Raw genomic sequence first — 26,006 nt, 5'->3', positions numbered from 1 at the left:
GTTCAGTGGTGGCCACCGCCCGCCAATCGCAGGGCAAGGACGCCGCCGGCCCCGCCCAGTGGATCAGCTGAGGGATCTGCGATGTCTGTTGACAGCAGCGGTGGCTGCGCGGCCGGTTCCGGGTTCGGCGCGGGGCGGGGGGTAAGCTGGCGACGGGCGCGGGCGTCCGGCGGGACGCTGGGGAGGCTCGCGGCGCGGGCCGCAGCGGCGGGGCGCGGGCGCCGAGGAGGAGCGGCAGGCCGCAGCCTCTGCCCTTGTGGTCCGGGTCTCACCCGACGTTTCCGGGTCTCGTCAGATGTGAATCCGATGGAGCGGCCGGGGGAAGGCGAGCAGCCGCCCCAGCAGCAGCCTTGGGGGAGGCTTCTTCGCCTGGGCGCCGAGGAGGGCGAGCCGCAAGTCCTCCTGAGGAAACGGGAGTGGACCATTGGGCGAAGAAGAGGTGCGCGGCGGCGAGAGGGCATGGGAAACGTGGGACGGGCGGGGGACAAGCCTGGGGATGGGTCAGGGCACGGGGGCGGGGACCAGGGACCCGGGATGGGGGTGGGGGACGGGGACCGAAGGACAGAACCCGGGGGCTGAGAGCGGAAGCCTGGTGATAGGAGCAGGGCGAGACCGGGCCCACCAGGCTATGGGAAGCTCCTGGGCGGGGCGCATTCTGCCGTCCAGTTTTTCCAGTGGATTGGGCTTTCGTGTAACAGCTGCCGTGTATTCACTTAATGGTCTGCCCAGTCACTTCTGAGTGCTTCATTCAGGTTATTTAATCCTCCCTACAAATTTATGAAGTAGATATAATAATTTATCCCCGGGAATGCAGTCTTCTCAAGTTTATTACTACCCACAGCATCTTCTCTAACCTTAATAGAAATGAAATTAGAAAGCAAAGCAGAAGGAACACTGGAAAATCCACAGATATGTGGAAATTAAATAACATTGTTAAAGAAGCAGTGGGTCTAAGAAGAAATCAAAAGGGAAATTAGAAAATATCTTGACATAAGTAAAAATATCATATGTGAAAATCGCTCAGTCGTGTCCAACTCTTTGCGACCTCATGGACTATATGCATGCATGCTAAGTCGCCTCAGTCGTGTCCGACTCTGTGCGACCCTATGGACAGCAGCCCACCAGGCTCCTCCATCCACAGGATTCTCCAGGCAAGAATACTGGAGTGGGTAGCCTTTCCCTTCTCCAAGGGATCTTCCCAACCCAGGGATCAAACCCAGATCTCCCGCATTGCAGGAGGATTCTTTACCAGCTGAGCTATCAGGGAAGCCCCAAACTATAATGTACCAAAACTTAGGGGATGTTTACTGTTAGGGTTTACTGTATGCACAGTAAACCACTGTGCATAGCTGTAAACCACTACATTAAAAAAAGATCTCAAGTCCCAGCTCTTAGAACAGAGTTGCTCGATTATTTGTTGACTTAATGAAAGGGGAAGCTAAGAACTTGAAGAAAGTCACACAAGTAGTGAGAGGAAGAGCCCTCACCCTCGATGCTTACTGCCTCTAGACCTCTGATAATTTAACCTCCCTTGTAGCTTTCATACTAAGAGTGCAGTGCACTGAGGCCAACAAAAATATTTTGGTTTTATGCAAATGAATAAATTGTGACTCTGGGACTTCCCTGGTGGTGCAGCGTGTGAGACTCCGCACTCCCAATGCAGGGAAACCGGAGTTCCATCCCTTGTCAGGGAACTAGATCCCACATGCCGCAACTAAGAGTTCACATGATGCAACTTAAACCTGATGCAACCAAATAAATAAATAAATATTTTTTAAAATGAAAATAATACATTGTTATTCTGACTTTAAACGAGAGAGAATGAGAAAGATTACTACTTAAAAGCAAGTATTTTTTGGCCTCATTTTACCCAGTACGATGTACCTGTACCTGTTTTTCTGTTGGGGTCTTTTGGGAAACAGTCTTAAACCCCAGCATCAAGTTATTTTTTTTTACAACTTTAAAAATATTTATGCATTATTAGAAACTTTTCAAGATGCATTAATTGGTGTAAATGGATGTTTGATGAAGAGCAGAAGCCCTGGACACCACCACCTCCAGGCCCACCATGACACCAGCAGAAGCAGCAGCACCACCATCACAGGACAACTTATTCTGGGTTAAAAATTTACGTTTCAGTGCCTTTGTACCTACTTCATAGGGTCACTGTGAAGATTAAAGAAGCCTGGCTAAGAGTTAGCACTTAATGTTAGCCATTGTTATTATAACACAACACTATAGTATCACTTTACATGTTAATACAAGGAAGCTCCAAAACTTTGGCCACCTGATGCGAACAATCATCTACTCATTGGAAAAGACCCTGATGATGGGAAAGATTGAAGGCAAAAGGGAAAGAGGGCAATAGAGGGTGAGATGGTTGGATAGCATCACTGATTCAATGGACATGAACTTGGGCAAACTCCGGGAGATCGTGAGGGACAAGGAGGCCTGGTATGCTGCAGTCCATGGGGTTGCGAAGAGTTGGACATGACTTAGTGACTGAACAACAACAGCAAGGAACATAAATACGTAGTTGAGCTGATTCTATTGAAAGTCCTTTCCTTAAATGTATTAACCTTTCCAGCAAAATATAGAGTTTAAAAGTCTGCCCAGGCCTCCATAACAAAATACCACAGATCAGGAAGCTTAAACAACAGAAATTTATTTCTTACACTTCTAGAGTCTAGGAAGTCCAAGATCAAGGTGCCAGTCAATTTATTTCCTGATGAGAACTCTTCTTCCTGGATCCCAGAGAGCTGCCTTCTCTTTCTGTCCGCTCATACTGGACCACGAGACCTGTGGTGTCTCCCTCTTATAAGTACCTCAACCCTCTCAGATTAAGGCCCCACCCTAATGATCTTATTTATCATCCACAGTCACTCTCTCTAGATACACTCACTTTAGGGGATAGGGCTTCAGTGTATAATTTTGGGGGTCACACAGGTTATAGAACTTGATTATTTTAAAACTGTTACACACCTGCTATGTACAAGGCATTATTTTGAGAAAAAGGGAGAGCTGAGTTGATGTGTAAGGGGGAGTGGGAGTCCTCGCCTTCCCAAAGAGCTCCCCATTCTTGGGGAGTGGCAGAAATGCATACCGCCGTGGAGAGATTAACCAACTGAAAGACAACCGCACAATATTCCAGTTCTCAATTGGAATGCTGATGTTCTGTCACGGAGAAGCCTATTAAAACCCCACTCCAGTGCCACAGTGACCAGCCAGGCTCTGGGGCTGTGAGACCATCCTGCTGGTTTTTCCCAGTGTAATAGGACAGTCTTGAGCACAGGTGAAATTCACCTCAGATAAATGTAACAAAATACTTCCCATAATGTGGAGTGTTTGGGCAAATAAGATTTTAGGTTTATGGAAGCATAGTTCACACTTAGTCAAATTTGCCCCTTTTAGGTGGTCAGTGAGTTTTGAGAAATGGAGGCACCACTACCATCAAGATACAGAACATTTCTATCACCTCAGAAAGTTCCTGGTGGTCTTTTGGAGTCTGTCCCTGCCCCTTCAACCTCAAATCCTGACATCCACCTATCTGATTTCTCTCCCTGTAGTTCGGCCTTTTCCAGAAGACCATCTAAAGCCATCTAAGGGAAATCACACATTATCGCAGTACTGTCTTTGGGTCCAGCTTCTTTCTCTTGGCTGGTGCTTTTGAGGTTCATCCTTGGCAGTTATGTGTATCAAGTGTGTTCCTTTTTGTTGCTGGGTGGTGTTCTGCAGTGTGTGTATTAATTCGTCACCAGTTGATGGATACTTGTACTGTACTGCTTCCCACGTTTGGTTATTAAAAATAAAGCTACTGTGGGGAATTCCCTAGCTGTCCAGTGGTTAGGACCGTGTGCTTTCACTACTGAAGGTGCAGATTCAGTCCCTGGTTGAGGAACTAAGATCCTACAAATTGCAGGGCATGGCCCCAAAAACAATAAAATAAAGCTATTATAAACCTTAGTAGCTATGGTGCAAACCTATCATAGGCAGATTAGTGACTTGGTATTAAAACACTCCTGAAAGCATTTATTCTTTTGATTTTAGGAGAGAACAAAGTATTTGAGGGTTTCCCCCTTGGATTTAATGAGAATACAGTGATTGTATTCAGCTATAGATACATCCCCATTTTGTTTTAAATTTTCTTAAACATGTACATGTGCCTGTGATAACTCACTCAGTCATATTTTTTGTTACTCCGTCACTGCTTCAATTTTGTGACCATTTATGAAACCTTAGATTACACAGAAGAAATTCAGGACTATGATACTGAAGATATTTAATAAGCCCCTTAGGTTTTTCTTAAAGTTCTATAATACTTATCAGGTTGTCTGCATACATGTGCATATTGTAAAAACATCACCATGAAGCAGTTGATGTGTAGCTAGAGGTGTTGATGGGGTATATCCTCTGGGTAATGAGGAAGCAGAAAGGTTCAAGACATAGGCCCTTTTCCATTTGGATTAATACTTAAATGTTTTGTGGGTCTTGACTTAGTGGGTCTTGACTTCTGGTCGTATGATATCACTAAACCAAGTGTAGTGTTTTGCCCAGTACCCAAAATTGTATTCCCCTTCTCTGCACACCTCCCTCTCTGTTTTAGGTTGTGACCTTTCATTCCCTGGCAATAAATTGGTCTCTGGAGATCACTGTAAAATTACAGTGGATGAAAAATCTGGTCAGGTATCACTGGAAGATACCAGGTAAGCTGTTTCTGAACTTCTTTCCTATTTCCTCTTGTAGCTTCAGGAAGGCAACTTTAGCCAGTGACTGCAGAGAAGAGACATAGGCCCACTTACTATAGCTCAGAAGTCTGCTCGGGTCTCTGGGTATTGGGAGATATATTTTCTGGTTTCTAGGATGGGCTACTTAGTGACACTGGTACCTGTGACAGTTCTTGAATATTTTCAGATTAAAACAAAAATGTCTCAGAAATAAGACTTAAAAGGGAGTGATACATTTTGGGTGTTTACAAACATATGCAAGTTAGACTTCCCCAAATCAAGAAGTTTTTGAATCAGTTCTAATGAGATGGATGAAACTGGAGCCCATTATACAGAGTGAAGTATCCCTTTCTTTTTTACTATTACACCAAATAAGTAGTGTGTGAAAGTGAAAAGCTTTCCAAATTGCACTCACCCACTGAAAATGTATACATATTTATTTTGTATTAATGGGATTATGCTATTATACTGTTGTAATAACCAGAAGCTCAGTAGCTGAAAACAACAGAAATCAGGGATCTTATAGGCCTGGGGGCCCAAAGTCCACCTCAGGTCTCATTGGTGTCAGCTCTTTCTGGAGGCTCTAGAGGGAAGCTGTCTTCTGTCCCGGCTTCCAGAAGCCACTGCCTCCCTTGGCCAAGGTGGCTGGAGGGTCAGGGGTGTTCCATGCAGAAGGAACAGCAGCTGCAGAGGCCCAGAAGCACCAGCAGGAAGACCCCGATGTCCATGCTGGAGAGACCAGACGTTAGCCTGAGAACAGTAAGGAGTCACTAAAGGGATTAAGCACCCCTTGGAGAAGGAAATGGCAACCCACTCCAGTATTCTTGCCTGGAAAATCCCACGGACAGAGGAGCCTGTAGGCTACAGTCCATGGGGTCGCCGAGTCGGACACGACTGAGTGACTTACCTTTCACTTTTTAAGCAGAAAAGTGAAATCAGGCTTTTGGGTTAAAAGGAGCTTGAGGATGGATCTTGAGAAGAGTCTGGCAGCAGAGCTGTGGCCGTGCTGAGACAGCTTTGCCGGTCTCTGTAAGTGGGCTTTTACTGGGAAGGCAGCCCAGCCTTCCGGGGACCCTGCTAGCTGCTGAGGACTCGGAAGAGAGACGGTGTGACAGCACCGCCTGCACTGTTTACTGTCTGGCCCTAAATAGAAATCTAGGGTAGTGGAAGCCTGCTCAGAGGCCAGGCTAGAGCCTCTTCCTCCCTGGGGGCCTTAAGAGTGCAGCCAGGGAGTGAGTGCCCACAATTGGCTAAGGGGGAGGAGGCTGCTCAGGGGTGCTCTTCCCCTCGGTGGCAGTCTAGCCTCTGTCCACTCAGGAGGCCCTCCTCAGGGAGGCCCCACCTGTCCCGTCTGACTCAGGCTTCTGTCTCTCCCAGTAGTACCCACTGCCCTCCCACCCAGCAGGGTGGTCCCTGATTTTTTTTAATATTTATTCACTTATTTTAGACTCTGCTGAGTCTTCGTTGCTGTACCTGGCTTCCTCTAGTTGTGGCGAGTGGGGGCTACTCTTCCTTACTGTGTGTGGGCTTCTCATTGCAGTGGTTTCTTTTGTTGTGGAGCATGGGGCTCCTCCGCTTCTATAGTTGCGGCACACAGACTCTAGAGACTGGGCTCAGTAGTTGTGGTACACAGGCTTAGTTGCCCCGTGGCACGCGGAATCTTCCCGGACCAGGGATACAACCTGTGTCCCCTGCATTCACAGCAGACTCTCAACCACTAGACCACCAGGGAAGGCCCATGGTCCCAGATGAACTGGAGTGGCCTCCCGAGTGCAGGAAGCACGCTGTCGTCCTGTCGTCGGTAGTTGTGTGTTGATTTGCTTCTGCCCAGAGCCTGTCTCAGGGCTTCCCAGGTGGCACTAGTGGTAAAGAACCTGCCTGCCAGTGCAGGAGACATAAGAGATATGAGTTTGATCCCTGGGTCATGAAGATCCCCTGGAGGAAGGCATGGCAACCCACTCTAGTATTCTTGCCTGGGAAATCCCGTGGACAGAGGAGCCTGGCAGGCTGCAGTCTACAAGGTTGTACAGAGTCGGACACAACTGAAGCGACTTAGCACGCAGAGCTTGTCTCATAGTAGGCATCGGTGCTCATGAGAGGAATGAACTGAGGGGCTGAGGCTCCTGGAGCGAGGGGTAGGTCTGTGGACGGAGTCTGGTGTGGAAGCAGAAGAGAAGCTGGAAGTCAAAGCACCTGCTGCTGGTGGATTCTAGGGCTTCACCAGGAGGAGAACATGAGTTTGGAACAGTAGAGACGTTCAAACACTTGACGACAACATTTGGCTGTGAGTGACAGAGCAACAGGCAAGGTTTTTCTTGAGAGAACTGTAAGGTGGCACAAATGTTTATATTATTCCTATGAGTATTTATCATTTTCAAAGTGGTAGGGACTTCCCTGGTGGCCCAGTGATTAAGACTCCACACTTCCAGTGCCAGGGGTGTCAGTTCAGTCCCTGGTTGGGGAATGAGATCCCGTGTGCTGTGCGCCACCGCCAAAAAACTTATTGAAATTAAAAAAAAAAAAAAAAAGGTAATATTGAACTGCTTTCCTACTGGTTGTAGAAAAGGAAACTTTTAACTCCAAGTTATTTTAAGTAAGATAAATTCCATCTTGTTGCCCTTACAGTGCCAATGGAACTGTTATTAACAAGCTGAAGGTTGTTAAGAAGCAAACTTGCCCTTTACAGACTGGGGATGTCATCTACTTGGTGTACAGGAAGAATGAGCCAGAACACAGTAAGAGGGGGGTTTCCTGGGCTGGACCCACAGGTGAGGTGTGGCCGGGGCCCTGGGACAGCCGGAAAGCACTGTGGGAAGAGGCTTATTGAAGCCAGTATTTCCTGAAGGAATGTTAGCTTCCCTGCATCCCTTTTGTGTTTATGTGGATTCTTGGTGTGGGTAGTGTCTGTTGAAGAATGGGAGTGTTGGCCTTGCAGTTTCTGAGCCCCAGCCATTCTTCAGAAATGCCACCGTGGTCATGAGCCACGGGTCTCAAAATGGTAGCCAAGGAGAAGTGAGTGAATGGAGAGAGGTGAGCTGGCAGAAAAAGACCCCTAAATTGAGAACAAGACCTAGAATGGGGACTGGAGGCCACAGATGGCTCTGCTTTGGGACACTTGATAGTAGACAGCGGAGGTCAGACAGCATTCTGCTGGAGCTTGTCCTGATCTGAGCACCCACGTTTGTGTTTATGGAAGAAGAATGATGCAGGACAGAATTAGGGAAGTCCTTCACATGGTGCCCCCAAAATAGGAAGAAGGGGGCGGGTGTTCCCCAGGTTGTCCTCAGCATAGTCAGACCCACCTGTGGCCACACAGAAGGATATCGTGTCTGCTTCTGGTGGTTTGAAATAAGCGAGGCATAGACTCATCCCTCCTTGCTGCTCTGCTTCCCTTAGTCAGCCTCTTCATGCCAGATGAGTTTCTTGAGGCTTGTTTATTTTGGCTTTGGTTCAGATGTTTGGGATCACTTGCTTTAAATTCCCTTAAACTGGCAGCTGTGGTTACTAGCTGAGAAGTCAAAATAGTCGACAAGGACAAAGTGACTGTGAGGTAATGGGAGGGAACAGAAGAGAAATGTGAGTTCTCACCTGGCATATGACTGACAGTGCTCTGATTTGGTTAATTTCTTTTAGACGTGGCATACCTCTACGAATCTCTAAATGAAAAGCAAGGTGTAACACAAGACTCCTTTGGTAAGTGGGATTTTCCAAGAGGAGTGGGTGTGTGTAAAGTGGGTCCATGTGTTGACTGTCTCCGTCAACAGGAATAGCTTGCCTGAGGCAGTGGTGCCCATCTGTGCCCTGACTGTGTTTTCCTCCTGCTCCTTCTGTGCTCACAGAAGCTAATAAAGAAAATGTGTTCCACGTGACCAAAGATACCTCAGGTGCAGCGCGAGGTGACGATCCTCAGGATCCCCAGGTCCTGCTGTCGTCGCCCGCCACTCAGGTGTGCTTTGAGGAACCACAGCCATCAACGTCCACGTCGGACCTCTTCCCCACGGCCTCTACCTCTTCCATGGAGCCCACCTCTGCAGGCCGAGGGCCTCCCTCCAGCTCCAGTGAGAATGGGGGTCTCGGGGCGGTAGCTACAGTGCTTTCTATTCACTAGTCCTGCCCTGTGTTGTTACAGAGACAGACAAGCCTCTGAGGAGTTCAGAGGTGGCGTCAGGCATCAGACTGTCAGTAGTAAGGTTTCTCCAGCAGTTACTGTCTTGCTCCATCCTCAAGAGAAAGCCTAGGGATAGGGGACTATAGCAGTGTGGTATTTTTTACAGGTTATATAATTCATATACTGTAAAAATCTCATAGAATGAACCCTTCCAGTTTTCTGGTTTTTTAACAGCATCTTGTGTCACCTGCACCTAGTTCGAATCAGTGACACTTCGATCTGCTGTCTCTTCTTCTGAGGCAGGTGAATCAGACTTTCTTGTTTGTCCCTCTCACAGGCTCCAGAGGTGCAGACGTCTCTCCAAAGGGGTGTGGTCCATCTGTGACAAGTGATGAAATCTCCAGCTTCCCTTCGACTCTCCGAGACAGAGAGGGGGCTTCCTTTTCTCTTTCGGAACCCCAGGATCAGGAGGATTTGGAGCCTGTTAAGAAGAGAGTAAAAGCAGGTCAGAATCTTGAGGTTTCATGTAACCTCAGGGCCCCAGCAGGACCATCTGATCTGCACCTGTTGAGGCCCCACTGTCTGCCAAAGCCTGAGGATGCTGTCTTAGGCTGATAGCAGATGGCAGCCTGGGCCCTTTGTTTCCTGTTTGTACCATTGGGATTGAATTGTGTTTACTGTCAGGGTATGCTATCAGTCTGCAAACAGCATACTTTTCTTTTCTGGCTGTGCTGGGTCTTCGTTGCTGCACAGGCTTTTCTCTAGTTACAGCAAGCAGGGCTACTCTCTAGTGACATGTGTGGGCTTCTCACTGTGGTGGCTTCTCATTGCCGAGCTCAGCCTCTGGGGCTTGCGGGCTTCAGTCACTGTGGCTCTGAGGCTCCAGAGCACAGGCTCGGTAGTTGTGGTACACGGGCTTAGCTGTTATGTGGTATGAGGGGTCTTCCCAGATCAGCAACTGAACCCATGTCTCCTGCATTAGCAGGCAGATTTTTTACCACTGAGTTACCAGGGAAACCCCTGGAAACTGTATTCTTGAGTTGCGACTCTGTCCTGATACAACAGCCAATTTTTAAGAGTATGTTATCTTTAAGTGATAGTTTGAAACTTCACATTAAAGACAGTTTAGAGAAAAATCTATGCTTTAAAAGCCAAAGTTAAAAAGATTGTAAAAAATGTTTGGGAATGTAGTTGGTAAGACAGTAGTTGTAAGGCAGACCTGAGGGCCGCCCGTGAATTGGAACAGTGTGATGGGAAGGAGGATGGGCCTTAGAAAGAAACTGTATTGTCTAGTGTATTGAGTGGAAAATGAGTTGATTGGCCTGGGAAGCTGTGGAATGAATTGGCAACAGATACATTCAATGCAGTTCAGTTCAGTCACTCAGTCATGTCTGACTCTTTGCAACCCCATGGATTGCAGCATACCAGGCTTCCCTGTCCATCACCAACTCCCAGAGTTTACTCAAATTCATGTCCATTGAGTCAGTGATGCCATCCAACCATCTCATCCTCTGTCGTCCTCTCCTCCTCCCACCTTCGATCTTTCCCAGCATCACAATCTTTTCAGATGAGTCAGTTCTTCACATCAGGTGGCCAAAGTATTGAAGTTTCAGCTTCAGTATCAGTCCTTCCAATGAATATTCAGGACTGATTTCCTTTAGGATGGACTGGATGGATCTCCTTGTAGTCCAAGCGACTCTCAAGTCTTCTCCAACACCACAGTTCATAAACAATCAATTCTTCGGTGCTCAACTTTCTTTTTAGTCCAACTGTCACATCTGTACATGACTACTGGAAAATCCATAGCTTTGACTAGATGGACCTTTGCTGGCAAAGTAATGTCTCTGCTTTTTAATATGCTGTCTAGGTTGGTCATAACTTTCCTTCCAAAGAGTAAGCATCTTTTAATTTCATGGCTGCAGTCACAATCTGCAGTGATTTTGGAGCCCCCCCAAAGATGTCTCTCACTGTTTCCCCATCTATTTGCCATGAAGTGATGGGACCAAATACCATGATCTCAGTTTTCTGAATGTTGACTTTTAAGCCAACTTGTTCAGTCTCCTCTTTCACTTTCATCAAGAGGCTTAGTTCTTCATTACTTTCTGCCATAAGAGTGGTGTCATCTGCATATCTGAGATTATTGATATTTCTCCCGGCAATCTTGATTCCAGCTTGTGCTTCATCCAGCCCAGCAATTCTCACAATGTATTCTGCATATAAGTTTTTTGTTTTTTTTTTTTTTTTTGCATATAAGTTAAATAAGCAGCATGACAATGTACAGCCTTGATGTACTCCTTTCCTGATTTGGAACCAATCTGTTCTTCCATGTCCAGTTCTAACTGCTGCTTTCTAACCTACATATAGATTTCTCAAGAGGAAGGTCAGGTGGTCTGGTACTCCCATCTCTTTAAGAATTTTCCACAGTTTGTTGTCATCCACACAGTCAAAGGCTTTGGCATAGTCAATAAAGCAGAAATAGATGTTTTTCTAGAACTCCCTTGCTTTTTCGATGATCCAACGGATGTTGGCAATTTGATTTCTGGTTCCTCTACCTTTTCTAAATCAAGCTTGAACATCTGGAAGTTCACGGTTCACATATTGCTGAAGCCTGGCTTGGAGAATTTTGAGCGTTACTTTGCTAGCATGTGCGATGAGTGCAATTGTGCGGTAGTTTGAACATTCTTTGGCATTGCCTTTCTTTGGGATTGGAATGAAAACTGACCTTTTCCAGGCCTGTGGCCACTGCTGAGTTTTCCAAATTTGCTGACATATTGAGTGCAGCACTTTCACAGCATCATCTTTCAGGATTTGAAATAGCTCAACTGGAATTCCATCACCTCCACTAGCTTTGTTCGTAGTGATGCTTTCTAAGGCCCACTTGATTTCGCATTCCAGGATGTCTGGCTCTAGGTGAGTGATCATATCATCGTGGTTATCTGGGTCATTAAGATCTTTTTTATATAGTTCTTCTGTGTATTCTTGCCACCTCTTCTTAATATCTTCTGCTTCTGTTAGGTCCAAACCATTTCTGTCCTTTATTATGCCCATCTTTGCATGAAATGTTCCCTTGGTATCTCTAATTTTCTTGAAGAAATCTCTGGTCTTTCCCATTCTATTGTTTTCCTCTATTTCTTTGCACTGATCACTGAGGAAAGCTTTCTCATCTCTCCTTGCTCTTCTCTGGAACTCTGCATTCAGATGGACATATCTTTCCTTTTCTCCTTTGCTTTTGGCTTCTCTTCTTTTCACAGCTATTTGTAAGGCCTCCTCAGACAGCCATTTTGCTTTTGTGCATTTCTCTTTTTGGGGGATGGTCTTGATCCCTGCCTCCTGTACAGTGTCACTAACCTCCATCCATAGTTCTTCAGGCACCCTGTCTATCAGATCTAATCCCTTGAATCTATTTGTCACTTCCACTGTATAATCCTAAGGGATTTGATTTAGGTCATACCTACCTGAATAGTCTGGTGGTTTTCCTTGCTTTCTTCAATGTAAGTCTGAATTTGGCAATAAGGAGATCATGATCTGAGCCACAGTCAGCTCCCGGTCTTGTTTTTGCTGACACTATAGAGTTTCTCCATCTTTGGCTGCAAAGCATATAATCAGTCTGATTTTGGTGTTGACCATCTGGTGATGTCCGTGTGTAGAGTCTTCTCTTGTGGTATTGGAAGAGGGTGTTTGCTATGACCAGTGCGTTCTCTTGACAAAACTCTTATTAGTCTTTGCCCTGCTTCCTTCTGTACTCCAAGGCCAAATTTGCCTGTTACTCCAGGTTGCCTGTTTCCTGTTTCCTGACTTCCTACTTTTGCATTCCAGTTTCCTATCATGAAAAGGACATCTTTTTGGGTGTTAGTTCTAAACAATCTTGTAGGTCTTCATAGAACCGTTCAATTTCAGCTTCTTCAGCATTACTGGTCAAGGCATAGACTTGGATTACTGTGATATCAATGGTTTGCCTTGGAAACGAACAGAGATCCTTCTGTCATTTTTGAGATTGCATCCACGTACTGCATTTTGGACACCCTTGTTGACTATGATGGCTACTCCATTTCTTCTAAGGGATTCTTGCCCACAGAATCCAGTCCAACAGTTGGCAACAGATATATAAACAAGTATGTAAAAATGAAGCCATTTTTAATTATCAGAAATGAAAAATTATATAAGAAAATTCTAATATGCTGTTTGACTGAACAGACTATTTAAGCATAATAATATACATACAATATACTGAGCCAGTAATTGTGTTAGAATAATATTGGGAAGGCTACTCAGAGGGCAAAATCCTTCTCTGTTTTAATGGATATCAGGAGATGATACCTAAAATCTTCAGCCTAAATGTAGCGTGACAGTCCAGAAACACAGAGGCTGGGAACAGAAGAAACAGCTAAAAGACACTATTAGGAAGAAAGAAAGCCCTTTCCTCAGAGGAGGTGGGGATGGTGAAGGTGAGCAGAGGCTGGGGCAGAGGGCTGCTGCTTTTGTTTTCTTTTAAATATTTGACTTTTTAAATCATGTTTCTCTAATAAATTAAAAATTATTCTGTGATATAGGAAAATTAACACACACCAGCAAAAAAAAAAAGAAAAGATTTTAAGCTCCTGGTAACATTTTTAAAATTTAATTATTTTTTAATTGGAGTATGGTTGCTTTACATTATGTTGGTATCTGCTATGCAGCAATGTGAATCGGCTATATATACACATATATCCCATCCCTCTTGAGCCTCCTTCTCACTCACCCCCCACCCCGTCCCACCCATCTGGGTCACCACTGAAGCACCCAGCTGAGCTCCCCGTGCTGCATAGCAGCTTCCCGTTAGCTATTTATTTTGTATATGGTAACATGTGAAATACATCAATGCTACTCTCCCAGTTCGCCCTACCTCTCCTTCCCCAACTGTGTCCACAAGTCTCTCTAGGCCTCTGTCTCTATTCCTGCCCTGCAAATAGGTTTATCAGTGCTCCTGGTAACGTCTGATAGTCTGTATTCTCCAGTACTTTGCTGTATGCGTATGAGTCATGTTTTTTTATTGAAGCAAAAATGACTTCATACACAAATGCTATTTGACAACTGGCCTTTTCTCTTACCTATGTATCCTGAGTGTCTTCTTATGCTATTAACTGTTGTAAAACAAAACTTAAATATACCAAATTATGAGACTTATTTTGAACCTTCTTAAAAATGCCCTTTGAAATACACGGAGGACGGGGTCTTCTGTCCACAGTTTAAGACATCTATTAATCCAAGAGACGTGTTGCCTCCATGGTCATGACGGTCAGAATGTGTCCCTTCCCTTGCAGATGGGGAGCCAGACCTTAACCTGCCCATACTGGTCACAGACCCAGGCAGAGACCCTCCCTCTGCCCTCGACGTCAGAGCTGAGGCCATGAAGCCAGACAAGATGGAGGAGACACTCACGTGCATTATCTGCCAGGACCTGCTGCATGACTGTGTGAGGTGCGCCCAAGTGGGGTCCTGTGGGAAGCCAAGGGTGGGGCGGACCTTAGGGTCAGGTCAGGGGCTGCACCCCCTGAGGGTGCCATAGACATTTTCCTTGTATGGCCGACAAGCCAGAAACCGGGCCATTGACTGAAGCTACAGAGGAGCCTGAGAGACTGAGGTGTGGTGGCTCTGACCTCGGGTTGGCCTCAGGAGGAGCAGGAGAGCTGCACCGAGGGCTCGGTATCTCCTGGCAAAGGAAGCTTGGCGGTTAGCATGGAGCAAGCCTCCCAGAATGGAGATCACTCCTTGCTTCCCTGTGGGAACTTGAAATTAATCTGTCTGAAGTTCAGCTGAAATGCGTGTCCTTTCCACCCACACCCTGTGTCTCCGCTCTTCCTCCCTGGTCCTCCCTAGGATGCCGTGTGACCTCTAGTTTCTTTTTTTTTTCTCTAGCTTCTTGTAGTTGACAGGCTCAGAGTTAGAGCAGTTGAGGTGGATGCCATGTTTTTGCACAGGGACTATTTCTCCGGCGGGTTTTGGAAGGCAGGTGACTTCCCCCAGCATCAGCTGAGGATGCAGGCCCCCCAGCAGCAGACCTCACACATGGTGTGGATGGAATGCCCAGGAAGCACAGCCTCGAGGCCCTGCTGAGGCAAAAGAGCATGGGGGCTGGGGATGGGCAGTTGGCTTATTTTTCTGTTTTGCACCCGAACCTCAGTCTGAGCAGGGCCATTTCCTCCTCCGAGGAAAGATGCAGCATGACCCTGGGTCCTTGCTCCTCACGCCCCAGGCCAGCCGTGCCCCTGGGGCCCTGGCATCCGAGGGGCTGCTGTACTTGCTGGGGAGACCTTCGCCCACGAGTGCCCCCAGGCCTCTGAAGCCCGTCGTGTGCCCTTAGCCTGCAGCCCTGCATGCACACCTTCTGCGCTGCCTGCTACTCGGGCTGGATGGAGCGCTCTGCCCTGTGCCCCACCTGCCGCTGTCCGGTCGAGCGCATCTGTAAAAACCACATCCTCAACAACCTGGTGGAGGCGTACCTGCTGCAGCACCCAGACAAGAGGCGCAGCGAGGAGGACCTGCGCAGCATGGCCGCCAGGAACAAGATTACGCAGGACATGCTGCAGCCCAAGGTCAGGAGGGCCTTCTCTGACGAGGAGGGCAGCTCCGAGGACCTGCTGGAGCTGTCGGACGTGGACAGCGAGTCCTCGGACGTTAGGTGAGCCCTTTGGGCCTGGAGTGGGGTGGGCGGCCCCAGTCTGACCGCCCCCCAGGACCTGCTGGTCCAGGCCACTGCCGAGGCGCAACCCGGCAGTCGTGTTGCCTGCCTTGTGCCAAGCATGACACTCATTCAGGTGACCGTGATGAGGCTTGCTCACTGCCCTGCCTCCTGTGATAGCCTCTTTTTTCTCTTTTGTTATGCAGTGGAACATGTATTCTATTTTTTTGTTGTTTATCTGTATTGTTTTCCAGTTTTTTAAGATGTAACTGACATACAGCCTTATAGAAGTTCAGGGTGTGTAGCATAATGCTTGGGCTTAATTATTGTGAGAGACTGACCACAGGAAATGATACTCTTTCATTTGCTGAGTCCTCAAGTGCCTTGATTCACCAACTAATATAAATACCACATAAGCACACTCACTCTCCACAGCTTACCTAGTGAACACACGTCCTAGAGTTTCACTTGCGTTACTTATCATCTGTCAGGGTATTATTGCAGAAAAGCCACAGCCACCTGGTAGACAGGATGCAGCCCTAGGAGACCTTATTTTATCTGCTGATGTCTCCTGACTTAGAAGTCCAGGGTGTGAATTTTTGTGTCGAGGCCATAATATTTAAAAAGACAACCCCCCACCCCCAGTTTGTCTCTTTTCACAAAATTTAGCACATAATGTTCAAGCAAAAAGAAAACCAAAAATCACTTTAGTGTGAAGTTTTTATTATATATTCATCCAGTCATACACACGTGTAGTCATACATAATCTTTTTCTTTTATTTTTTTACCATTTAAGGCATTTTTTGGTAATATTTTTTTGAATCCTGGGACAAAGCCTCAATGCACATTCTGTGTTTACAGTTTAGTGCACATGTCAGGTTATTTCTTGGAGATAAGCATGCAGAAGTAGGATATTCGTGTCAGGAGTCTCAGTGAGAGGATACCTCGCTGTACTTCTGACGTCTGTCATCAAATGCCCGCTGTTGAGTGCGGGTGTGCGGAGGGACAGCAATGATCCCCGAGACACTCGGGGTATTGGGACAGGCAGGTAACTTATTCCCATTTACATGTTTTTCTTACAAACATGGCTGAGCATCTCTTCAGCATTTCTGTCTTTTCTAGTCGTGTCTTGCCTGTCCTTCCCATGGGTGGCAGACTTGGGCAGGTATCCTCTGACTGAGACCAGAGGAGAGTCCACATGTGCCTTTCCTGAGGATTGTGTTTTACTGTCTGCAGGTTTGAAGGCTCAGCTGAAGAGCAAACAGCTGAAAGCCCCTGTGGACAGCGGCCTCCAGCCCTGGCGCATTCTCAGATTTTAATGAGGGGAATGGTGTGCACTGGGTGGCGTCAGGCCTGCGAGAGGACATCCTGCCCAGTGTGGGGACAGGACGGCTCCACCCCAGGGGATGGCTCAGGGGGGCGAGGGGCAGGCAGGAGATGTCTCCAGACCCCAGGAGTGTCTGAGGGAGAGAGCGCTGGAGAAGTACGGGAAGAGAGGGGCTGGGAGGTGGCAGGGAGCAGAGCCTTCGACTGCTGCTCTGCAGGGTGAGTGTAGGGGGTGCCAGTGCCAGACGAGGGCAGCTGTCCTTGCCCTTTGCACACACCAGGCCCAGCAGCTGATGCAGAGCTGAGACATGGAGGGGGGACGAGGCCCGTGAGCTGGGGTCTGGGTCTTGGCTTGTCATTCGGGCTGGGGCTGTTGTCGCTGCCCTCAGCCTCACACACCAACCAGAGTGGCTGTCCTCTCAACCCCCCGAGCTCTGTGCTTTTCTTGCAGCCAGCCGTCCATCGTGTGCAGACAGTGCCCTGAGTACCGCAGGCAGGCGGGGCAACCCCTTTCCTACCCAGGGCCTGGCAGCGAGCCAGGGGCACCGCAGGCCCCCGGGGATGCACCGTCCACATCCGCCAACGTCACGGCAGGTGAGACGGCCACTCCCTCCTTGCTGTCCTGACCGTTCCGGGTGTAGGCGGTGCTTCTGCTGGCTCTTCTCTGCTCAGATAACTCATTGCTTTTCATGAGCTAAGAACCAGATAATCAGCTCTATTTGTGGATCTCTGCTCTTGAACACACAGTCCTAATTCTGACACTTACCCTTCCCCACCCCTCCCCGCTACTACCTTGGGGCAGTCAGCATGCCCTGGGATACTTGCCAAAGCCGAAGTGACCATCACACATGGGCCCCTCCAGTGAGGGACTGGCCTCTTTCCAGCAACAGGACATGATGTTACCAGAGCTGCCCTGAATTGTCTGTTCACTGTCCATTTCAGTGGGTGAGTTCCTAGGTGCCATTAAGAAAGGGAAAGTGAACGTGTGGACTGTGGTTTGTGGCCCTACATTGAAGGGCCTGGCCTCCTTGCCACTGTCAGCCTGAGCCTGTCTAGAGGCCACTGACCTCAGGATTGTGACCCAGAGCCACATTCTTAACTATCTCCCGTGTGTGCTGTGCCATGGCTCTCGGGGGTGTCCTTGTAGGCCCCTACAGGTGGGGATGGCCAGGGCGATGCGTGGAAGGCCCCATTGTGACCATGGCGAGTGCATAGACAGAGCCTCACGTGGTGCGTGAGTGACCAGGGGCCAGGCCACATTGACACAGCTCCTGGTGCAGAGTTAGCCAGCAGAGACTAGAGAAATCACTTTACTGTTTTATGATCTGTCCTTCCTTTACAGGAAGTACTAGAAAACCTTCAAGTGGCCTTTGAAATCTTGCTCCAACTACTGAACCAAAAGATAGCTTCGGTCACTTCTCCATCGTTAAACCTTTTAGTTGGAGTGGTAGACCGTTACTTGGCTGTTAAGAAAATTGGCCTGAGATCTGTCCAGGCTTTCTTGTAGGTCTGTGTCCTCTTGTGTATCCTGTAGCTGCCCCTCCAGGTGTGGCTGAACCACTCGTGCTGCTGCTACAGTGCTGGCAGCACCAGCCTGAGCGGCCTGTCTGTCCCACAGCCCAGGACTACGTGTGCGCCCTGCAAGGAAGCCACGCCATATGCACCTGCTGCTTCCAGCCCATGCCCGACCGGAGGGCGGAGCGCGAGCGGGACCCCCGCATCGCCCCCCAGCAGTGTGAGTGAGGGTGTGGGTGTGTGTGTACACCGTCTGCCTGGGGCCCCTCCCCACCTCAGAGCCACTCCTATGTGTTCTTCCAGCCTGGTTTTCAAAGTGTCATGGACTTCTGTGTGTGATTTGAGCTAAAGGTACAGTTCTGTGTTTCCACCTGTGTCATCACGTATCCCTGCAGGACTGTGTTGATAATCTTATCTTTGGTCACCAGTTGATACCCGCCCCTGTCATACACACAGGGGACTCTCTTTCTAGATCCTGTATCTGACACGTCACCCCAGTAGTTCTCTAGTGTCTCATTTTATTCTGTTCTGTTGGCTGCCCAGTTTGTTGGATCTCAGTTCCCTGAGCAAGGATTGAACCTGGTCCAAGGTGTCATTTTAAAATCTAACAGCTGAACTATACGGCACATTAACAGTTTCCAGATGATGGTGAAAGTCAAGCGTGTCATTTATTTAATGGTTACATGAGCTTCCTCCTCGCCAGTGGCGTGACTGGTGCATGTGCTCTGTGTCCACAGGTGCCATCTGCCTGCAGCCCTTCTGCCACCTATACTGGGGCTGTGCCCGGACTGGCTGCCTCGGCTGCCTGGCCCCGTTCTGCGGTAATGCCGGCCCCACCACCCATCACCACCACCTTTCCTTGTTCGCTTGGTGCACTTGAGGCCAGTGGTGGGTTGGCCGTGTGCCTGAGCAGGCAAAGGCCACGCTGGTCGCCATGAGTTAGCTACTTTTTCCTGGAGGTCTGCATAGGTTTGCAAGTGTCAGTGAGTGTTGGCTCCAAGCTAGCAGTAACAACAACAGGGGAACTCTGAGCCATGCACAAGGACCACCCCCACTAAAAACACACGTCTGGACTTCTCAACTCCAGACCAGGGACTGTGCAGACTGGACCATTTCTGGGGGGAGTGGAATAGAATGCCTTTTACTTTTTCTCTGTTTGAAATTATACTTCATCACAGAACTTTTTTTTTTTATTAAACTTTCTAGTTCATTATGGGATATAGCTGATTAACAAACAATGTGATAGTTTCAGGTGAATAGCAAAGGAACTCAGCCATACATATACATGTATCCTTTCTCCCCCAAATTCCTCTCTCATCCAGGCTGCCATATAACATTGAGCAGAGTTCCCTGTGCTATACTATAGGTCCTTGTTGGTTATCCCTTTTAAATACAGCAGTGTGTACGTGTCCATCCCAAACTCCTTAACTACCACCTCCCCCATCCTCCCCCCCCCACGCCATGACCATAATGTCACATAACTTTTCATTCTTCATAGAATCCATAATGAATGAAATTTGGTTATCCTGTCAGGTGAACAAGTGCTTTCATAAAGTGTATATGAAATGGGTAATGCTGCTTCCCTCCATCCCAACAGAACTCAACCTGGGTGACCGGTGTCTGGATGGGGTGCTGAGCAACAACAACTACGAGTCAGACGTCCTGAAGGTACAGGCCAGGTGGAGGCCAGTGGGAGGCCTCCCAGGACTGTCCATTGTTGTGACTCTGCATGTCTGTTTACCCTGTATCCCCTCAGATAGGTATTCCTCCCTGCCTTTCACACTGAGAAGCCACAGGAATTGTGTTACACAGTTCCAGCTCCTGCTCAGCCTGCCCGTGGCAGGCCCGGGGGAGTGGCTGGGCTTTGGGTGGAACCAGGACTGCCGTCTGGCCCTCTTCATACATTTCAGGAGGCAGCTGGCTCTTAGAACTTCAGGGTTTAACATGCACATGCATCGCTTGCCAGGGGTCTTCCCTTCACCCCAATTATGTGCGGTATGACACCCCCAGGGCAAGGCCCTTCTCATCTGAACAGCACCTCCTCCACCCCACTGATCTCTGGCTAGGTGTTCACAGGCACGCTCTTGTAGGTTTACACAGACAGAACCAAGCAGCTCCATGTGTCTTGAGGGCAGAGCCCACCCAGGTGTAGACCCTGGCTTCCTTGTCACATGGTCATGGGCCTGTCACCACACTGTGGCCGCTCTGGCTAAGATTAGGTCTCACTGCTCCTATGCTATAGGAATGTCTTTGCAGAATTTCAGAAAGAGAGTGCCAACTCTTACACTCGAGGTTCTAAAGCTAGCCTGCCCTTTAAGACTGAGAAGAAGCTCCTTGGTCGAAAAGTTTGTGCCTCCGTGTGTGGGTGTGATACCATGTCTGTCCCAGGCCTCCTGTTCCAACAGGCCATCCAGGCTGCCCAGCTGAGCTCCTGGAAGCAGGTCCCCTAACCTCATGCAACACTCACCCTCTGCAAGTGCCCACCACACTTACGTGTTTTGGCTCTACCCACCTTCCAGGGCCTTTTATGACATGTCAATCCTTTTTGCCGTTTGTTTTTGTTCTTGATTTTTTGTGGGTTTTTTTTTGTTTTTTTTTAATATTTATTTATTGACCATGCTGGGCCTTCATTGCTTCTCAGGCTTTTCTCTGGTTGCAGAGACTAAGGGTTACTCTCTAGTTGCACTACATGGGCTTCCTGTTGCCATGGCTTCTTTCATTGCAGAGCACAGGCTGTAGAGCATGGGGGCTTCGGTAGTTGCAGCACATGGGCTCCGTAGTTGTGGCCCTATGGGCTCAGCTGCCACGCAGCATGTGGGACCTTCCCAGACCAGGGATCAAACCAGTGTCCCCCAACAATGCAAGGCGAACTCTCAATCACTGGACCATCAGAGAAGCTCCCTCTTTGCCATTTTAATGTTTCCTTCTCCAAGCTCATGTTTCTTCTTTTGCCCATTTGCCTGTTACAGAATTACCTGGCCACCAGAGGTTTGACATGGAAAAACATGTTGATTGAGAGCCTTGGGGCTCTGCAGAGGGGAGTATTCCTGCTGTCTGGTAAGCCTTGTTGTGCCTGCCTGCCCCCCACTGATGGTGGTGTTTTCCAGGGGCACCTCTGCCTCTGGCCAAGCGGTCCCTCCTGCCTGTCCACACACTGGCAGCACTGCTTGTTGGCTTTCCCACGTTCACTCCTGCAACCTCTGCCCACCCTGGCAGAGACAGACAGAAAGGTCCTCTGGACATGACATGTTCCAGAGTCTTTTCTTGCACAGGGGAGGGAAGGGGCACAGCTGGTGAGGTGCTGGCCCCACCACTGGTCAGGATTGACATTCTAGGGCTGGTTGTCAGGGTCTTTGCTGGCCTCTCCCTCAGTGCATCAGGTGACTCAGTGAAGGCTTGCCCCCTCTCCCAGGGACACCTAGTGCTTTGTGAAAAGTGAACTTTTGTCACTAATGGAGGGTGCAGAAAAATCAGTGAGTGATTTTTTTTTTTCCCTAACACATAAATTATTATCAAAGACTTGAAAGGTACTAAGTTATTTTATCTCACAGACATATTATAGTGTCTTGAGTTTTCTCTGTTGGGGCAGCTCTGTGTGGTTGGGTCTTAACTTCTTTTGCTTTTTAACGGCTATTTTTATAAGAATGATGTGGTTCACAAAGAAAACGTAAGTGGTACAAGAAAGTCTGAAGGATAAAGTGAAAATCATTGGAAATCCCACCACCTAAAATATACCCAGTCATAATACTTTGACAGCCACCCTTCTAAGTGCATGTACCCATGTTTATGCATCATTTTCATAAATAAGATCTTGCCAGATATACTTTTAATAACCTATTCACTCAACAGTATACCTCAGACTCTTCCTACGTCAACAAAGATCTAGGCCTTGATTTTTTTTTGTTATTACTTAGCATTCTGATACCGTCGTTCATTTAGCCAGTTTGTTACTAAAGGATATTTAAGTTCTTTCCAGCTTTTCACTGTTTGAACCACCACTGAAGCTGTCAAGCGTGCAGTCCTGTAGGTTTCACAATCAGTCCCCGTCCCCACCCCCACCCCTAAAAAAAACACAGTTGTCCCCTTAGAATAATAAACAGGACTACTGTCACTGGCTTGCATGGTTGAGACATGCCCTGGGGCCTGAGTGCCAGCATCCCCTAAGCCCATCAGCTGAATGTTTGCTCTCTAGGTCTTGTAAATATGAAAGAGGCAAACGGTGGGATATTTTATCTGCCCATGTTTGATGATTAATGAAATTGAAAATCTTTTTCTTATATGGGACATATATATGCGTGTCTGTGTCCTTGGTTCATTTTTGGACTTGGGAGGTTATTTGTGTGATATCTTTGTTAATTAAGGGTACAACACATTGTCATTTGTGTTAAAAGTAACGTTAGTCATTTCTACTATTTCATTACTGTTTCATTAGTATTTCTCTTTTGTTATATGTGTTTCCATTGTGATGTGTAAACTGGAGGCAGTCACATTTACAAATCCCTTCCTTTGTGCCATTTTGTTTTCATGTCATAGTTAGAAATAGCTCAAGAGAAGAATATTCATTCCTCTTAGTACTTTTTTAGATTGTTCTAAATATTTAAATTTTTTATCTAGATGGAATGATTTTGCTATAAGGAAATAAGTTGGCGTCTAGGTTGGTTTTGCTCTTGTTTTCCAAATGCCCAGCCCTCTGTCTCCACCCTGTCTATGGATCGGTGCATTAGTTCCCCAGCAGCGTGCAAGCCACGTCTGTTCTGCTGTGTTCCCCACATGATGCTACCCACTGGCGGGCTGCACCTGTAAGAGGCTGTGTTCCTTCCAGATTACAGAATCACCGGGAACACCGTGCTGTGCTACTGCTGCGGCCTGCGGAGCTTCCGCGAGCTCACCTACCAGTACCGGCAGAACATTCCTGCCTCTGAGCTACCAGGTGAGGAGCCACCTGGCCCCTTCCAGGCCCACAGTTCAGTTCTGCTTGCGTGGGCTCCCACACTCTTTTCCAGTAGCTCAATACCCTGTGTGGGCCTTTGCTCTGAGTTCACAGCAGGGTCAGGGACACAGCCTGGTGGGTGGGGGCACGAAGGCCACACTTTACTCAAGCGCCCCTGCCTGGTGCCTGCACAGGCTCTGGATTGGTGAGGCGGGTTCCTGAAACATGATGGCAACTGGCGTCATCTCATTTCTAAGCTGGATTTTCAATTAAGGATTCTTTTCCTTTCCTGGAGAACAAGGAAGCAGACTATGAAGTGGGACAAAGCATTGTGTGTCTCAGCTGCAGTGTCTCTTTGTTTCTCAGCTTAAATTCACTAGGCCAAGTCTGTAGACATGGGCATGATGTGTGTTCGTTTTTTTCTCTTCCCAGTGGCCGTCACATCCCGTCCTGATTGCTATTGGGGCCGCAACTGCCGCACTCAGGTGAAGGCCCACCATGCAATGTGAGTGTGCATGCAGGGTGGGGGCTGGGCCGGGCTGGAGGAGTGAGTGCAGAAAGGCAGACAAACCCGCGGTTTCCTAACAGGAACTGCTTTTCTTTAAATCTTTTGGCCATGTTGATTTTGAAGCTTTTAGGGATGTTCATGAAGTAGTCAGTTCTCTACTTAAAAATATACTAATTCATTAATAGTCATCATGCTTTTATAAAGTCATGTAGTATATAAAAAAGTCATCATCACTTAGAAATTCTGCACTTCCGTTATGTCATTTCATGAAATGTTTGCCCACACACGTTCATCTCCTTCTCCACCTCCATGTCCCCAGCCCACATGTTCAGGGCTGAGGGCTTTCCGAATCTGTGGCTGTGGTCACTGAGAACCATTTCCCAAGTCACAGCCATGTGCACGTCGCCATGCACCTGGATCTACCTGTGGTGAAGCGATGGCTAGAGCTCTCCCTGGGAGTTTCCCACGGGGTCTTTAGAGGCTGTTCATGTTGACATTCACGTCACCACGTGCGGTCGCCCATAGGAGTAGATCGGCCTCTGCTTTGAAACCATGAGGAAAGTGATCGCATAGTCAGTTTCATGGATTGATGCTGTTTGCGGAGACTGTGATCCCAGACAGCCATTTGAGATTCAAATTAAAGGAATTGGTTCAGGAGTCATCATGAGGACTCAGGTAAAGGCAGCCGCCCCTGAGAGAGTGATTCTGTAGAATAAAAATCTTGGTTTGTATTTGAGCATAAACTGTGTGGAAGAGATCATTTTATTCTAAGAAAGAGATTTCACTAGTAACAGGCTAACCTGGCTCTATTAAAGAGTGGGGAAGGGGGGCAGCAAAGGCACCCTCGTCTTCTCAGAGAGGAGGTCACCCGTGGTACCTTGGGGATGCTCACGAGGCACAGGTCTGAGTTTCTGGAAATTACCCAGATGTTCCACTTATATTTTACATTTGGAAAGGAGGGGTCACAAAGGAGTCAGACATGACTTAGAGACTAAACAACAACAAAGAAGGTTGCATTTGGGGTTAATGTCTTTGACTATGAGAAACATGCCCTTGCAAACCCCCAAGCACAGGGTCACTGTCTCCTGTAGTGCCTTTGGGTGCAAGTACAGAATTCCTTTACTGAATGTATCTGTGATGCCCTCTCATATGATTTGACTGTTTTTTCCCCACAGGAAATTCAATCACATCTGTGAACAGACGAGGTTCAAGAACTGAGCGTCCAAGGAGGCACCACGATGGCTCAGGAGTGTTGGCAGTCAGTGACACGTGTCTCAGAAAATACTGAAACAGACATTTTAAGGGCATTTCACAGTCCCCCCTCAGGGGGCACTGGGGTCTCGGCATAGGGCACTCTGGTGTGACCTTTCTTTTGTAGAGTGAGACCCTCTCAGTGAGAAGCCCCCCACCTGTGGCACCCAGAGCCCTGGGGCCGGAACAAGAGCCATCAGCCGCCCCTGTGTATCTGTCCCACAACCACAGTCAAAGCAGAAATCTCTCTTCAATAAGAGTGTCCTGGGAGAGGAAGGGGCGTTTGTTGGAAACACTGTGCTGTGAGGAAAGGGAGCACAATTTTCCAGCCACAGGACGCACAGCAGCTCACGTGTGTGTTTTCATAGCTTCGGTGCTCATCTCCTAATGAGACTTAAATATCACGAACTGTAGCACAAATGATATAATTTATATTTACAAATTGACTAAAATTGGAGACACTGATATTTGAAAGAATAAGCATATGTTTCTGTTTATGAAAAAAAATCATCAGACGTCCAGGACTCCCCAGCGCCAAGGGTGTGTTTGGGTCACTAACACACAGGACTCCTCCTTGGCACAACTGCAGCCCACCGAGCTGCCCACCTTCACTTCTCCCAGCCTCGGGGCTGGGGTGGCCTGGGGCCAGGCTGCAGGTTGTCCCTGGTGACGCCCCAGCCCGCCCGGAGCAGCCCCTTCCTGCCAATAGCTTCTGCGAGTCCTTAGCCTTTCCTCCTGCGTTGGGTTTGCCGTGTCATCTGGAATAATACTTGAAATTTTGTTGTTTAAAAAAATTTTTTTTTTTTTTATCATTTGTTAAAGCCACCCGTTTGTTTGCAAAATTGTACCTTTTTTGCTTCTTCTCAGGAATACGATTTTCAACTTTGTCTTGCTCTTGATACAGACTCTGAGAAGCAGTGCTCTGGGGAAGAAGGCCTCCTTCCCGCATTCTAATAAACACGCTGTGTCTGTTTCTCTCCCTGGCA

The 26,006-nt window shown here is 47.9% G+C and overlaps 1 protein-coding gene across 2 annotated transcripts; it reads left to right on the top strand.

Moving 5' to 3' along the window:
* Position 1: 1 nt before the first annotated feature.
* On the top strand, positions 2–26,006 carry CHFR (checkpoint with forkhead and ring finger domains). Of its 2 annotated transcripts, XM_061142212.1 has the most exons (17): positions 2–141; positions 296–439; positions 4,604–4,703; positions 7,350–7,459; positions 8,358–8,417; positions 8,564–8,782; positions 9,170–9,337; positions 14,133–14,289; positions 15,173–15,490; positions 17,268–17,410; positions 18,435–18,551; positions 19,069–19,152; positions 19,929–19,999; positions 21,301–21,388; positions 23,154–23,261; positions 23,694–23,766; positions 24,945–26,006. In XM_061142212.1, the coding sequence occupies exons 2-17, from the start codon at positions 307–309 to the stop codon at positions 24,985–24,987; spliced, it is 1,992 nt and encodes a 663-aa protein (XP_060998195.1). In that variant the 5' UTR covers positions 2–141; positions 296–306; the 3' UTR covers positions 24,988–26,006. The 2 variants fall into 2 exon arrangements, with proteins under 2 accessions (XP_060998195.1, XP_060998196.1); XM_061142213.1 differs by lacking the exons at positions 2–141; positions 18,435–18,551 and having other exon boundaries at positions 193–439.

Source organism: Dama dama, chromosome 5, assembly GCF_033118175.1.
Source record: "Dama dama isolate Ldn47 chromosome 5, ASM3311817v1, whole genome shotgun sequence".
Lineage (NCBI taxonomy): Eukaryota > Metazoa > Chordata > Mammalia > Artiodactyla > Cervidae > Dama > Dama dama.
The sequence above is the reverse complement of the archived record's forward strand: the minus strand, read 5'-3'. Positions and strand labels throughout refer to the sequence as shown.

Bases quoted from the DNA above. Each gene is read 5' to 3' on its own strand.
- CHFR (XM_061142212.1), top strand. From the start codon at position 307: ATGGAGCGGCCGGGGGAAGGCGAGCAGCCGCCCCAGCAGCAGCCTTGG. The intron at 8,783-9,169 runs GTGAGAATGGGG...TCCCTCTCACAG, and splicing joins AGGGCCTCCCTCCAGCTCCA to GCTCCAGAGGTGCAGACGTC. The intron at 23,262-23,693 runs GTGAGGAGCCAC...TTCTCTTCCCAG, and splicing joins TCCTGCCTCTGAGCTACCAG to TGGCCGTCACATCCCGTCCT.